The sequence below is a fragment of the Pelecanus crispus genome, chromosome 18 (genome assembly GCF_030463565.1).
Source record: "Pelecanus crispus isolate bPelCri1 chromosome 18, bPelCri1.pri, whole genome shotgun sequence".
Classification (NCBI taxonomy): domain Eukaryota; kingdom Metazoa; phylum Chordata; class Aves; order Pelecaniformes; family Pelecanidae; genus Pelecanus; species Pelecanus crispus.
Window position 1 is genome coordinate 928136 of NC_134660.1, and position 14632 is coordinate 942767.

General features: G+C 41.8%; 1 protein-coding gene across 1 annotated transcript; it reads left to right on the plus strand.

The window, feature by feature from the left end:
• The first annotated feature begins 1900 nt into the window (after positions 1-1900).
• ZNF652 (zinc finger protein 652) lies at positions 1901-10263 on the plus strand. The gene is made up of 5 exons (XM_009490398.2): positions 1901-3042; positions 6447-6594; positions 6900-7015; positions 8314-8458; positions 8905-10263. Exons 1-5 carry the CDS (start codon positions 2134-2136, stop codon positions 9414-9416), a joined length of 1830 nt encoding a protein of 609 aa, XP_009488673.2. The 5' UTR covers positions 1901-2133; the 3' UTR covers positions 9417-10263.
• Positions 10264-14632: the final 4369 nt, after the last annotated feature.

Genomic DNA, 14632 nt, shown 5'->3' on the forward strand with positions numbered 1-14632 from the left:
GGGCCTTCCCGGGTATAGGGTTGTTAATTTTGGCTCGCAACCACAACCAGTTTATTTCATTATTTACTAGTTTTTCCATCTGAATATTGCTTGTGATCACGAGCCGGTGTTAACAGCTCATCTCCACGCGTTCCCTGGCCCGGCTGGGTCTCGGCATTCGTCTTGGTGCCTCACCGCTGGGGCTGGGAAGCTGGGACCCGGGACCCTGCTGCGGACGGAGCGGGTGTGCAGCAGCCGGGGCAGACCCCACTGCTGCAGTGCTGTGAGTCTGCCTGCAGGCCGCTCTGTCAGGCATCCTCAGGGTGCTTTTTGAGTGCATTTGGAAATATTGGAGACCTGTTCAAGAATCTTCTTAATTAGCTTCAAGCTGGTAATCAGACGACTGGTTATTGGTCGGACACTTTCCCCAGCGTGTCACTTCACAAAGATTGCGGGGCAAGGTTTGGTCTTTTTTATTATTCAAACCACCGAGACCATTGGTAGGTTCCTCTGTTGAAAGGGGGAAATTTTTGGTGGAAGAGTAAAATAGAAACTGTAGTCTATAAATTGTATCAAAACATGTTCTGATACAAGTTACTGCATTTGTAGCGTGGAGAGTATTTTAACTCGGTACAATGTGGAAGGAAATTTATCATGGAAATCCATGTCTGTAATACTGCTTTAGGTTGGCTGCTTTTTATTGTTGCTCCAAGAATACTACTAATAAAAATGGCCCTGTGGTTCTGCGAAATCCAAGTGTTTTATACCTGTCTGCTGGACTTAGCCCAAGCTTATAGCCCCGAGGAAATTTTCAGACTCTGGTAGTAAGAATCCGGTTTTCTTCACACTTAGCTGCTCGATCCATCCATTTTCTGTTAGGGCCTTTCTCTGGCCTCTAGTCATGGGATGTCGCTTAGGCTCTGTCATTAATTCTCCTCGTCTGCACCCTCTAGTTGCAGGCTTAGTTCAGAGTACACTGTTTGGTCAGGAGTTACAGTGGTATTTCTGACTTGATCTGCACAGCCAAAAATCTTGGCTTGATGTTGCAATACTGTGCTACCAAAATGTAATTGTCCTGGTGAAAATAGATGTGAGAGCTTGATTACTTGTATTCATTAGGGATCACGTGGCATTTTTTGCAAGAGGAAGTAACAGTGTCCTGGTCAAATTCCAACTTGGATAACTGCAAGTGAAATTTAGATGGACAAATGTAATATTGTTTGGCTACTGCATTGGGGAATAAGTAGCTGGGGGAAGGGAGAATGAAACAAAAGAATAAGTGCCTTAAATCAAGAGGCTGTATGAGGGATCTCTGAGGTGGAAACAAGCAGGGGACACAGTGTTCTTAATCTGATTTAGTGCTGCAAGTCGAAAATGTCTCCATTGAAATTCTTCATGCATATCTGCATTAATGTAATGTTGTTGGGTATAATGTGTCCTCTTTCTGGGTAAGGATGGGCTCCCTTTGGGAGATACAGAAGGAGAAGAGGTATTTCTGTGTAGGTATGCACCTTCTTTGATGGAGAGGCGTACGGGAGCAGAGCAGAGTCTCGGGGCCATCAGTGCTCCCGAGAGTCCAGGAGCAAAACACAGATCAGCATCTTGGCCTAGCGTTGAGGCAGGTGGCGGCGATCTTTGGCGGGTGGAGAATATTCATCTTGAAATGGATAGCATGCCTTGATTTCCGTATCTCAGGAGTCTAGCCCCAGTTCTGATCCCCACAAAAGGTGCACGTATTTGTACCTAACTGCCAGTTTTGCTTGAGATTGTGCTGTAGGACAGTCCACCCCCAGCGGATACAGCTCATAGATAAGATACCCTGTGCTTTACCCCAGCTGTACAAACTCAAAAGAATTTGCGAAGATTTTAGTGGGTTTTTTTTAATTGACTTTGTTTTCTCTGTTGTCTTTTATAGGTAAAATGTTCAACGGTTTGTTGGCAACTTTCTTCAGAAGAATAATTACTACTGCTCTGCTCTTGCCGTAATACCAGAATTCTGTGACCTACGCATCAGTGCTAAACACCAGCAGAGAATCATATTTTGTTCATTCTGTGTAGATGGAACAGGCATCGGTCTTGAGAGTCCATCCTGATGTACAGCTGCTCGCTTGGTTTTCTGGGATTAAAGGTGCTCAATGAATCAGGGCCCCCCAAATGAGTCAAACAGCCAATTCTTGCCAACAGTTGGTTGAAAACTGTGCTGCGCATGTAGCAGGGATGGCGCAAGAGGACAGTCGCCGTGGTCAAGTGCCACCCACGTTTTATCATGGTGCCAGCCAGGAACTTGATCTGTCCACCAAAGTGTACAAGAGAGAGTCAGGAAGTCCTTACTCTGTGTTGGTGGACAGCAAAATGAGTAAACCACATCTCCATGAAAGAGAGGAGCAGCCATATTTCAGGGAGAACAGATCGGTAGGAGAGGTCCGGGCTGTGAAAGAAGATAGAGAAAACTCTGACGACTCTGAGGAGGAAGAAGAGGAGGAAGATGAAGTGACTTACAAAAGGGAGCAGATTATAGTAGAGGTAAACCTTAACAACCAAACATTAAATGTATCAAAAGGGGAGAAGGGTGTCCCCTCCCAGTCCAAAGAGACTGCTGTTCTTAAGACCAGCAGTGAGGAAGAGGAGGGTGACAGTGGGGAAGAGGCCACTGAAGACAGTAATGATGATGAGGAAAATGAGAGGCAGAAGAAAAAAGAGAAAAGAGTGGAAAAAGTTAGTGTTGCACAAAGGAGAACAAGGAGAGCTGCATCTGCTGCAGCAGCCACAACTTCCCCATCACCCAGAACTACAAGGGGTCGTAGAAAGAGTGTGGAGCCCCCCAAGCGTAAGAAGAAAGCTGCAAAGGAGCCCAAGGCACCTGTGCAGAAATCAAAGTGTGAAGAGAAGGAGACTTTAACCTGTGAGAAGTGCCCCAGGGTGTTTAACACACGCTGGTACCTGGAGAAGCACATGAACGTCACTCACAGGCGCATGCAGATCTGCGACAAATGTGGGAAGAAATTTGTTCTAGAAAGTGAGCTGTCCCTTCACCAGCAAACAGACTGTGAAAAAAATATCCAGGTAGGTTTGCTCACCTGCTTGCCAGATTTCCATACCTTCTGTCGTGCCCTGGATACAGCTAGTGGACACTTCAGAGGGGGAAATCTTTTGCGCAGACCAGGTTCTGACCGAGACCTTGTCTCTACGTATCAACACTTTGGTGTCTTCCAAAAGAAGTAAATTGCAGGGAACAGAGTGTACAACTGACATCTGCTTTTGCAGAGTTACTCTAGTATTTAACCACGAGTTGGGGAAAATGCAAAGCTACTTTAACCAGTGTCAGACTCAAGAGTAACTGGCCTGAAAACAAGTGCGTTTGCAGTGAAGTGTTTTGACAGGATAAACCCTCCTTCTTCAGGTGCTGAGCACCTGCAGCTATCGCTAGCTTTAAAGTTCAAAGTGTCAGTGTCCTGAAACTCAGTCACAGAGTATGTCCAGGTAAAGTTTCAAGGGAGAACAGATGGCACTTAGCTGGTATTGGAATCAGAAATTTGTAAAATACCAGAGAGGCAAGCAGGTGAGAAAGAAACTAGTGAGGTCAGGATTTGAACTTGTGTTAAAATGTAACTTCTTAAAATCCTACTGAGATAATTTACAGTAGTGTTCATGTATGCATATGGGAGTATATGAATTCAGCAAGTAAATCTCTTCATGAGCACGCCCTTTTCCCAGTGCAAAAAGCTCAGTGAATCTCACTGATAATACAAAGATCTCTGGTCTTTCTCACCAGAAGATTTGCAGCTTTTAATTTTATACAACAATGGAAGCCTGTGTTGTAATAGAACCATTTTAAACTTTAAGTTGTGGAAAGAGTTTCGGAGTTCTGATTCATCTGTGGTTTGTACTTTGCTCGTAGGCATCTATGTTCTCATGTAACTGGGGGCACTGTTGTTTTATCTGGCGATTCAAACATGGGTTTTTTTGCCTTGTTAAACTAGGCACAGTGTTGCCACCTACTTCTGAAATAATCCCACTGCCAGCATGAAGCAGCTTGAGTTCAATGTCTGTGGAGCTGAAATGTTGAGAGTTTGTAGGGCAACAAGTTTTTTGTCTGTCCAATGAGTTTACCAGAAGGGTTTAAGATTTTTTTGTTTGTTTGCTTAAATGCTAAACTGAATCTGTATTCAATTCCCACTGTGTGGGAGACAGTTGAAATATTTATTGCAGTTTCTCTTTGCCGTAAGACTCAAATGCAGCTCTATGTAACGCTATGCTATTTTTCCTTATGTTTCAGCTCATAGGAGGAAGACTGAAGGAAGGAGTATAATATAAGATAATGAGCCTTGAGCATAGTTAGTAGAATGCATAAACATATCAATATGTCCTTGCAGTTTTTGAAGTAAATACTTCAAAAGTTTAGTGTAGCAGAGAACATTTAAATGTAAATGTAAGGAACGCCGTATCATCCAGGTGGCTCATTCACAGCATAAAATCTTTTGACTTTAAACAGGCGTTCATGAATAGTTTGTGTGTGGTATAGAACGGAGAAGCATCCTGTAGTCCATGCACCCATATGCTTCTGAGGGTTTACATTCCTATGTCCAAAAGTGATAGGACAAGAAGAAATTGTGGAACTTGTGTTTTACATCCAGTAACAGAAGAATCAGGTCCAGCAACTTTCCCAAATATTTCTAGTGCCAGAAGCACTGCTAGTCATCTTCAAGTTCTCAGTATAAGCATATATTCAACAATTATTTTTGTCTGGCCTGACATTTAGAATGTGTTTCACAGCTGCCTGCTAATTTGTTTTTATTACATTTGGCAAAAGGAGTAAGGGGGTATGAAAGTTTTACATTAATGTAGGGTTTAATATGTCAAGAGGGATATGGAGCTTTGTCTAGGAAAAAAAGTGGTTTCATTGTGTAAGTGGTAATTGAACTGATAAACATGGCTGGCTCCTCTCTAGATTTTTCATCTAAATGATGGAATATATCTGTTTTTCCAGGTAATTTCTGGCTTTCATCCTTTCAAAATTAGCACTTTCACAGAATTTCTGTTGTCATCTTAGACTCTCGTGTAGTAGCTCTCGGTATTAGTGATCTAAATTGCTTGCTGCTGATAGTCAATTCAATTGTAGACTGACTGCTTCAAGGGCTTGCTTAACCTTAAACCAAAGGTTTTTTGATCATTTCTTAGCATTGCTTTATTCTCTAGGGGTTTTTTTCCCCCAAAGACTACAGTTTGTTCCTGACATGCCTCCAAGTAGGCGCTTTTAGAGGCAGAGGCTCTCCTTGGAGTCAGCATGGTGAGCGGTGTACCAGAATTTCCAGGTCCACAAAGATTCAAGCACTGTGGAAGCAGCATAACTTGTCTGTGCAGAGAAGAAACAACTCAAGTTGACTGAAGGCGTAGTATTTGCTAGTTCTGCAGTGAAGAGCATACAGCCCTTCCTACTTTGAGAGAAGGAGGGTAATTGATGGGCAGAAAAATGGAGATGTACCAAAAACCCCAAACACCCCAACAACTAACAAAAAATAACAAGCCACAATTCATTCCTCTTCACTTCAAAGATGAAAATTACTTGGTATCCTCACATATATGTCTGCTGTTAAGTTTCACAACAAAGATTATTCTGGAATTTTCAAAATTGTACAAAGTGTTGTTTTTTTTTTTTTAATCAAGTCTTTAGCAAGAACTAACTCTTGGGAAAAAGAGATGCATGAAAGCCTGGATCCTGCTCGTCACTGACTTTCTGGACCTTTCACAGTAGTTGTGGGAAGAGATTAAAACATTTTTTGTTTGCACATGGTCGTTTTAGACCTATAGTGCTACTGATACATATAAATGAAGAGCCAGAACACGAAAGATGGAGGCGACAATTTGCTTTGCTGTATGAACTGTGTACCAGACTCTCCACATGGTCAAGAGCTGCAAGATGGAAGCTGTCTTCTGTACAGAGCTAAAAGGATGAGAGCGCTTTGACTAGCTCACGGGCTGTTAGACCTGGACTTTGAGGGGTCACAGTGCTCCTGTGAAGGGCAGGGCTGGATGTACCCATGGGCTTAAGGCAACTTGGTGGTGGTGGCCTCCTCCGCCTCTGCTGGCTTCTTCCCACACCAGCAGCATCAGTGCCTGTGAAGTTGTCTTCTCTGTGTTGGCACCTTGAGGGCTGCATCCAGCTATATATGCTGTTGTGTTTTGGAAACAAGTTAGTGCAGTGGCTGTGGTGCTCTTCCACTGGCACCAAAATGCAGTGTGTTAACATCCTCTCTAATCCTGCTTGATCTGGCTTTTCTTAGTGTAATTGTTTCAAGTGTGAAACAGTAAATGTAAGCTGAAGCACAGTCTGAGACAGTATACAGCATTTTGACTTGTTTTGGGCTTCTTTTTGTCATGCAAGAGGAAGATGCGTGGCTTAACTCCACAAACTTGAATCACTGAATCTTTCTAATTTAAACTTCCTTCTATTTATCCCATTCATTCAGTGCGTTTCCTGTAATAAATCATTCAAGAAGCTCTGGTCCCTCCATGAACATATCAAGATTGTCCACGGATATGCAGAAAAGAAATTCTCTTGTGAGATTTGCGAAAAAAAGTTCTACACCATGGCCCACGTGCGGAAACATATGGTTGGTGAGTTATTGATCGGCACTTCTGTTGGTTCTGCCTCATAATGTGTCTTTGTGGTTCTTAACTCATAATTGCTGTTTTGAGGAGAAAAAAAATAAGGCAAATTCAGTTGTCTGAGCTTTATCCTTAGCAAAAAGTTCAAGTCTGTAGTACTGGGCAGCAAGCAAAATATGTATGTGTGTACATATGTGTATATACTCATAAGCTGTTCAGTAGTAATCGTTTTCCTGCAGAGAGTTGGAGGAAAAAATTGGTTAAAGAACTGTTTCCATTTGAATGACCCTCTCTAATGTACTGTTGTGTTGCAGCACATACAAAGGACATGCCATTTACATGTGAAACCTGTGGAAAATCATTCAAACGCAGTATGTCTCTCAAAGTACATTCCCTACAGCATTCTGGAGAGAAACCTTTCAGATGCGAGGTGAGGCAGCAACCGTTAATATGTTTAGATATGGTAGCATAAGGTATAAAATTAGTAATGCTGCAAGTAGGGGGATGTAGGTGGAAACTGAATTGACTGACACGTAAATGAGGTGCAGTTTCATAAAAATTTGGGGAAAATTCTTCTCCATGTGGAGAGCACAGCAGGAGTGCATCTAGCAGCAGTTCAAACTGAGAGGTGTTTGGTTTGCTTTTACTGCTGGCTGTCATGTTTTTCTCAATGAGTACACACTACAGCAGGATTTGAATCCTAGTTTTCCCTTGGTGTTCATAGCAAAGCCTGATGCAAATTACGTTAATCCTCCCTGTCCTGCCTGAAAAAGATACAAGTGGTGACAGTGAAAATGTTAAACAAATTGCTACTTGATTTTCACTTGTAGGAAAAACTATTGTCCTTGCTGCAAGCTGTTACCTCCTTGCCATCTAAGACAGTGCTCTGAATTCGCATTTCTTCAACTGAGTGTGCGTGTGTGTGTTGGGATGGGGAAGAGTATCTCACTGATGCATTCATGTGCGTTTGCATTTGTAATTTTATGCCTGCCCTCGGGAAGGAGACGTGTGGGACAGACCTACCCGCTCATATGACTGGGGCAGATAATGTCCCAGTCATCTGATGGGGATGCTTGTGGGTATCACATGATGGAGGCAGAGGGGGTGCAGAGCCCTTCTTGTTTGCAGGGCAGGTCTGGAGGTCTGGTGGCTCACCCTGCCCACAAAGTGGGGCACAACTCCAGCCAGACACGTAGTAGTAATGGCAGCCAGAGTAGTCGCGGGGGTAAGACTCGTAGGGAAAGAAATTACCTCATACCAATAAATAATAGCTGGAAAACAGACTGGCTTGCTGAAAAACAAGCCTGCTGTAGAGCGGCTGTTGCTTTTGCTGTGTGAGCAGAGTCCTCTAGTGGAGGCATGCTGTAGTCCAGCAGAGATCGCTGGCAAAGCTGCAAAACCTCCAAATGATACCTTAAGCCAACAGAAGCACTTTTCTGTTGGCATAACCGTGTCTCTGCCGGGCTTTTGCCAACAGCTGTGTCAACTAAAGGTTGTGACTGTTCCACGCTCCTTGCCAAGGCTCTTGTGCCAGCAGACCTTTTAGTACAGACCACATTCTACTCTTGCTAAATAATTTAAATTCTGTGTTTGTGTGAGGGTCTGCGTGTGTACTAGTTCAGGTATTCCTTACTCCTTCACAGAGTAGTACAATTGAGTGCTGTCCCACTGCCTTGCTTCCTGATGTGTGATGCCTGAATATCATGGGTTGTTGTTTTTCCGTTGCAGAACTGTGATGAGAGGTTTCAGTATAAGTACCAGCTGCGTTCCCACATGAGCATCCACATTGGGCACAAACAGTTCATGTGCCAGTGGTGTGGCAAAGATTTCAACATGAAACAGTACTTTGATGAGCACATGAAAACACACACTGGTAAGAACTTGCCAAAGAAAAGCACGAGTACCTCCAGGACAAAAACTTTCCTATACTTTCAGCTGTGTTCCCTTCCTTGGAATTTGGAATCCAAACTGTTACCAACCTAGAAAATCAGACAGGAAAGGTTAATACATTAATTTACTGTTAAATCTAATTGTCTGTAGTCCTGTGATTCACTGTGGGGGAAAATGAGAGGTTAGGCTTACTTCCTTGTTGTTTTGGTCTGAACGAACCCCTTGCCAAAGCCTTATAAAAGATTGTCTCGTGCATCAAAATCCAAAGGTGAGAGAGGATTTCATAAAGACTGAGGAATTCCGTGGAACAGCTGTGCCTCTGCAGTCACAGTAGCTTTTGTAGGATGCAGTTTGTTTGCATAAGTATGCTGAAGTAAGTATTAGCAGATGTTCTGCACCTAACTGATTGCCATTATCTGTGTTCGGCAGGAGAGAAGCCCTTTATCTGTGAAATCTGTGGGAAGAGCTTCACCAGCCGCCCAAACATGAAGAGACATCGCAGAACGCACACAGGGGAGAAGCCCTACCCATGTGATGTGTGTGGCCAGCGATTCCGCTTCTCCAACATGCTCAAGGCACACAAGGAGAAGTGCTTCCGTGTTACCAGCCCCGTCAATGTGTCAGCTGCTGTCCAGATCCCACTGTCCACGACTTCTGCCACCACAGTCCCTGCTGTAGCGAACACACCCGCCACCCCAACTCCACCTATCAACCTGAACCCAGTGAGCACGCTGCCTCCACGCCCCATTCCCCACCCATATTCACACCTTCACATACATCCTCATCCTCACCATCCACATCATCTCCCGGTCCCACCCGTTCCTCATTTACCCCCTCCTCCAGCTCTTTTTAAGAGTGAGCCTTTAAATCACAGAGGCCAGAGTGAGGACAACTTTCTGCGACACCTGGCAGAAAAAAACAGTTCCGCACAGCACCACTAACATCTTTGCTTCCTGCCAGCTATCTTCCCATTTTATGCACATGGAAACATGCCCTCATGGAAGTACAGAGGGTTAATTGGTGAGGATTTTTGTCTTTCTCTTAGACCCAGCAGATGGTCCTAATTTTTCCTTCGAATCAGTTAACAAACAAGGAAATCCTGTTTTGGATCAGCAGTGCTCATTTGAACCTGGGAACCGACAGGACTTAAACCCAATTTGCTTGAGTTTTACTGGTGACTTTTATAAATTTCAGATACTGAGACTTGTGGAATTTTATAATTTCATATCAGCTGATGAGGTATGCTTGCTTTTATATCCTGGACTTCTCCTCAAAGAGGAGATAGGCCTGGTTTTCTTTGTACTAATCGGAAAGGCTGTGAGATTAATACAGAGCATTAATTGTATCACTGTGTATCGTAATGGATTCTTTTCAGCTTTTGGTGCCGGCTATGGAGTGAGCCAGCCACGTATCACAGTATATTTGAGCATTATAAAGAAAGACAAAAAAATTTCTTGTTTGTGTAGCTCTCCTAACACACTCTTTATTTTACTACAGAAATTATTTTAGAGTTTTTTGTATAGACCTATTTAGTAGTCTGTTTCTAAAATGAAATGTATTTCAATAAGCGGTGTAATTTTTTCAGTGTAGCTGGACCTATGTTGTATAATAGATAAATTTTTATAATCATCAAAATGTGATTCTTAAAAGATGCATATAGCTTCTATAGTTAAAGTTATTCTTACAACCATACAACTTAAAAGGTGCTTCAGAGAAGAAAGGAACCCAAGAGGTCTCTGGAAAGGTTGCCTCAAAAGTGATGTTGATTTCAGAACTTTACGTAATTTATTTTAGTAGGGCTTTTTTTTTTTTCCTGCTTTTTTTTTTTTTTTTTAACCTTATGTTTCCCTTTTCACAGTTTCTCTTAAGCTTTTTGGACAAGGACGTTGGGATGCCATATTCCTGCTCCACAGGTTTTCTTTAGCTCAGCTGGAGTGAGGTATGAGGTGGCTTAGAAAGGGAGCCCCGTACACGTAGGGACCCGCTGGTTTGGGAATAGAGATTCACAAGAGAATGAGAGAGCGGACAGCCGAGAGGAAATCAAGTATCTCGAGTCAGCAAAGCATCTTTTCTCTTTATGTAGGAGAGCCGGTTTTAATGGCTTTTCATGGTATGATTTTTAAGTCGGGGATCGTATCAAATGCTGCTCTTCAGATTGCTTTTTGGAATTCCTGGAGTTGTTAGGAGAGGGGAATTAAGCGAGATCATAAATGTTGTGTTTCTGACTGGTTGACTGTAAGAGTGAGAAGAGAAGTTTGAATGAGACAATGGTGTTTCAGTTGCATTGTTAAGAAAATGCTGATAGCACTGTATGTACCATGTGAAGCTCTATCCCATAAATGTAATGTGCATAAAATTATGGGATGATTTCTAGGGGTTGTAGTCATACTTTTGGCAACTCTAAGTTTTACAGTTGTAGGATAGGAAACTTTGAATTGTAGGCATGTCACTGTTTCATAATCCTGGGAGGCAATGAGGGGGAAATGACAAGTTAGTGCAGGGATGGTGGGCTGGAATGCCAAATGTATCTGTTTTAACCAGTGAGTAGCTGTTATTTTTTCAGGTTTGTATTTCTCTTCAACTAAAACTAAATATAGCAGCATTATGCAATCTAGGAACTTGTTGCCACCTTCAGTGAGGACAGAGGCCCAAGGCAATGTACTGTAAGTCCTCTTTTCCTTAGAATTCCTACTCTTCTGTGCTGCTTTTCAATTTAAATCCCACCAAACTGTACATCCAGAGATCCTCAGAGGCAGATGTCGAACTTACTGTTCTGCTTGGTAATGGACTGGGGTTTTGTGGCTAATGGGATTACTTTTTTTTTCCAAGATAGCAGAAATGGTGGAAATTCTTCCTAGCATTACTTCCTCAAGGTTAATGCTGTTAAGCACTGTGTTTTGAAACACCATGTCCTCTGTCTGTTGAGAATTAGCTCCTTAGTTGATGTTTTTCACCATTTTCTACCACCTAAGCATTAATGTTGGGTTTTTTTCATGACAAGCATAGGAAACTTTAGGAACCAGAAAGGGCAGTTTTGGCCCAACAAACCTACTCATTTTTGACTGAGCTGCAACCCCTTCCAGCATTTCTGAAAAATAAAACTGTTTTTTAAATGCTTTCTCTATAATATTTATATACACCCTCTTACCTTCTAGAAGAAAAAGCCAGTTATGAAAGTGAATTTACACTCATGATTATGACTGTTGTATTTACTGTGGCTGGTCCGCCCCGGAGGTTCTATGCATTCCATGTCACATTTGCAACCTACGTTTCTGTTGTGCCACTATTTTATGGTCAGGCCTGTTATTAAATGATTTTTAAATGCTAAAAAATTCTTGGTAAATCAATTGTATTCCAGTTTTGCAAAATGATTTTCTTCTCAATAAATTTACAGTATTAGGCTGCTATTCAGAATCCTAAAATCTGGGACAGTTTTTTTCTATTATTTAGTTCAATAGCAATGATACACCTTGTATTTTTTTCCTTCTGAGACTTATGAACTTACTTTCTGTGGAAGAAGATTAAACTATCTAACCTGCTTAACAGTCTGTCATAAAGTGACGTGATGTCAACAGATTGTCCTCGTTATCTGGGATAAGCATATCGAAAGCTGACGTACTGGTCTAAAAGTGTTGCAATGTGATATAAAGTACGAACTTCAGCAAGAAGGGGAAAATGGGTGTTACAAAAGGCAGGAAATTCAAGGTTGAGATTTGCTGTGGCTTCTCACTTCTGCTTAAATTTGCATTGGCATGCACACCTTTACAGAGTTTGTGCAACCTAAGGAATGTATTCAAGCGTGTTTACTACTTTCTGCTTATGTTGACAAACTAAGCATAATGTTTTGTATCAGCTTTACTGTATTTAGTAAGTTAAGGGGTTGGTTTGTGTTGCTAAAATGCTTCCTTCAAGAAGAGCAAAGACAAATTATACCAACTCTGGGTTTGGTTTGAATGTTTCTGGAAAGTGGGACTGAATTCTCCTCTCCCCCCGCCCCCCTTTGCCTAAGGCAAAGTTTTACTGAATTTTTAACATTGCATTTTTAAGGTGGGGAATTCAACAGAATTAACACACAGTGGGGAGGTCAGCATTCTAAGATGGGCAGTTTAAAAGACAGCAGCTTTTCTGGAGAAGTTTAAACTGCTAGTGCACCGGACAGTGCCTTATCCATACTAAAGGCGTTAGCTGTGTGAGCTTGTTTGTTCAGTGTATTATCTCAGACTAACTTATCTTTCTGGATAAAGGTGTGGTGATTATTTGTTTCGTATTGTCATGCCTGCCTGCCTTATTGACTCTCCTATTACAAAGCTCAGATACTTTTTTAGATGGCCTAATGTGTATCGCTGCGCAGATCAAAAGTTACTGTCACCTACCTTGTATTCCCAACCAAATCTTAAATTATGGACTTCTGAAAGAGTCCTTTAAGCTGAATTTAGGCTTTTATCACTGCAGAATTAGTTCATATCTCAACAGTGCAGTCCATCTGCATTGTTTTTGTCTTTGCCCTGTTCTGTCTCTTGCACATGTAATAGCTATTTTCAGTTTATTGGAGAGGAGGAGGTAGTGCTCAGGGTATGCAGTTTAAAAGATAGTGCTTCCCTTTGACAGTTTTAGTCAGTTTTAGCCAAGTGAGTGACAGACCAAGTTTACCTCTGAGCTGAAAAGATTAGTATTTTTGTAATTTATTTAATTTGTTGCCTATTTCTTTGCATTATAATGACCAATGGTGTGACCGTCAGTGGGGTCGAGTACCTTTTTTTTTTTTTAGGACTTTGAGAGAGACGCCATTGTGCAGGGCTGTTTCTATCCGTGCAAAGATAGTGTTGTGTTGAAACTTTTTGGTTTGATTATTACTTGCAGAGTATGTAGGTAACGTGCCTTTGAGAGTATGATAAAACAATATGCAACCTACAGTGAGGCACTCAAGAACACTAATAATGTCAAACTTTTTTCACTCTTGGGACTTGAGCTCAGGGTTGTAAAATGTTTAAATGGTTATTTTATGGTTTCATATTTTTATTGACTAACAGTATTTTAAAAAAAACCAACATAATGTATAGCTCAACAAGACTTTTTTTACCCACTAGTAAGGAACATCTCACTTATAAATAGAAGATGGATCAATTTTCTGGTTTTAGTGCTGGTTTTGGTCTTTAAACCTGGGACACGTGGCTACCTGAGAGATGATGGAGGTGAATTAAATAAACGCTTGCCCATTTTCATGACAAAATGAACTGGCAGTTTTTGCAGCCTATTATGTACTACACTATGATTAAGATATCATAGAATATCTCAAGTTGGAAGGGACCCATAAGGATCGTGGAGTCCAACTCCCTACTCCTCGCAGGACCACCTAAAACTGAACCATACGACTAAAAGCGTCGTCCAGATGCTCCTTGCACTCTGACAGGCTTGGTGCCGTGACCGCTTCCCTGGGAGCCTGTTCCAGTGACCGACCACCCTCGGTGAAGAACCTTTTCCTAACGTCCAATGTGAGTGATCCTTCATGAAAAACATGACTTTATTCTTCTATCTTACCTGCTTCTGAACTTTGAGCTCTACTGTTTTTCAGGAGTGACTATAAAAGTTCTTCAGATCTCTGTCCTTAGTCTGATGATATTTTTTTAATGGGCATAATTTTTTGGGGGGAGGGGGGGGGCGTTGGTTGGCAGAATACATACTGCTGAGCAGAAGACTCATGTAGAGTTTGAGCTTGGATGTGATCTTCTGCATCCTGGTTAGAAAAGTGTAGAACAGAGATATGTGTACTTGTTAGAACCAATAGCCACATGTCTTTGAAGGTTGGTATTTTTATGTTAAAGACAGTGAGACTGGCAGTGCACATTCTACTGAGTAATTATAGATAACCTTATCATGCACTACTTTAACAGTTTGGAATTGCCATTTGACTTTTCAGAAATGAACATCATTAGCTACAACCTCATCAGGTCGGAACTGATAAATACCATACCTCTCTAGACTGTATAGTAAATCCTCAAGTATTTCAAAAGTAGAAGAAAGGTACATTGAAAATTAATGACTATAAGATGGTTTCACTCTTTTACAGTTTAAATTTGAAAGCAGAAGTGTCACTGTGCAAGTTTTGACGTGGGCATTAAGATTTAAACAGCGTTTCATAGCGCATCACTTGCCAGCT

What these genes read in the sequence shown, in the direction of transcription:
- ZNF652 (XM_009490398.2), top strand. Translation starts at nt 2,134, where the DNA reads ATGAGTCAAACAGCCAATTCTTGCCAACAGTTGGTTGAAAACTGTGCT. An exon ending in ACTGTGAAAAAAATATCCAG is followed by an intron (nt 3,043 to 6,446) that starts GTAGGTTTGCTC and finishes CCATTCATTCAG; the next exon opens with TGCGTTTCCTGTAATAAATC. An exon ending in AGAAACCTTTCAGATGCGAG is followed by an intron (nt 7,016 to 8,313) that starts GTGAGGCAGCAA and finishes TTTCCGTTGCAG; the next exon opens with AACTGTGATGAGAGGTTTCA.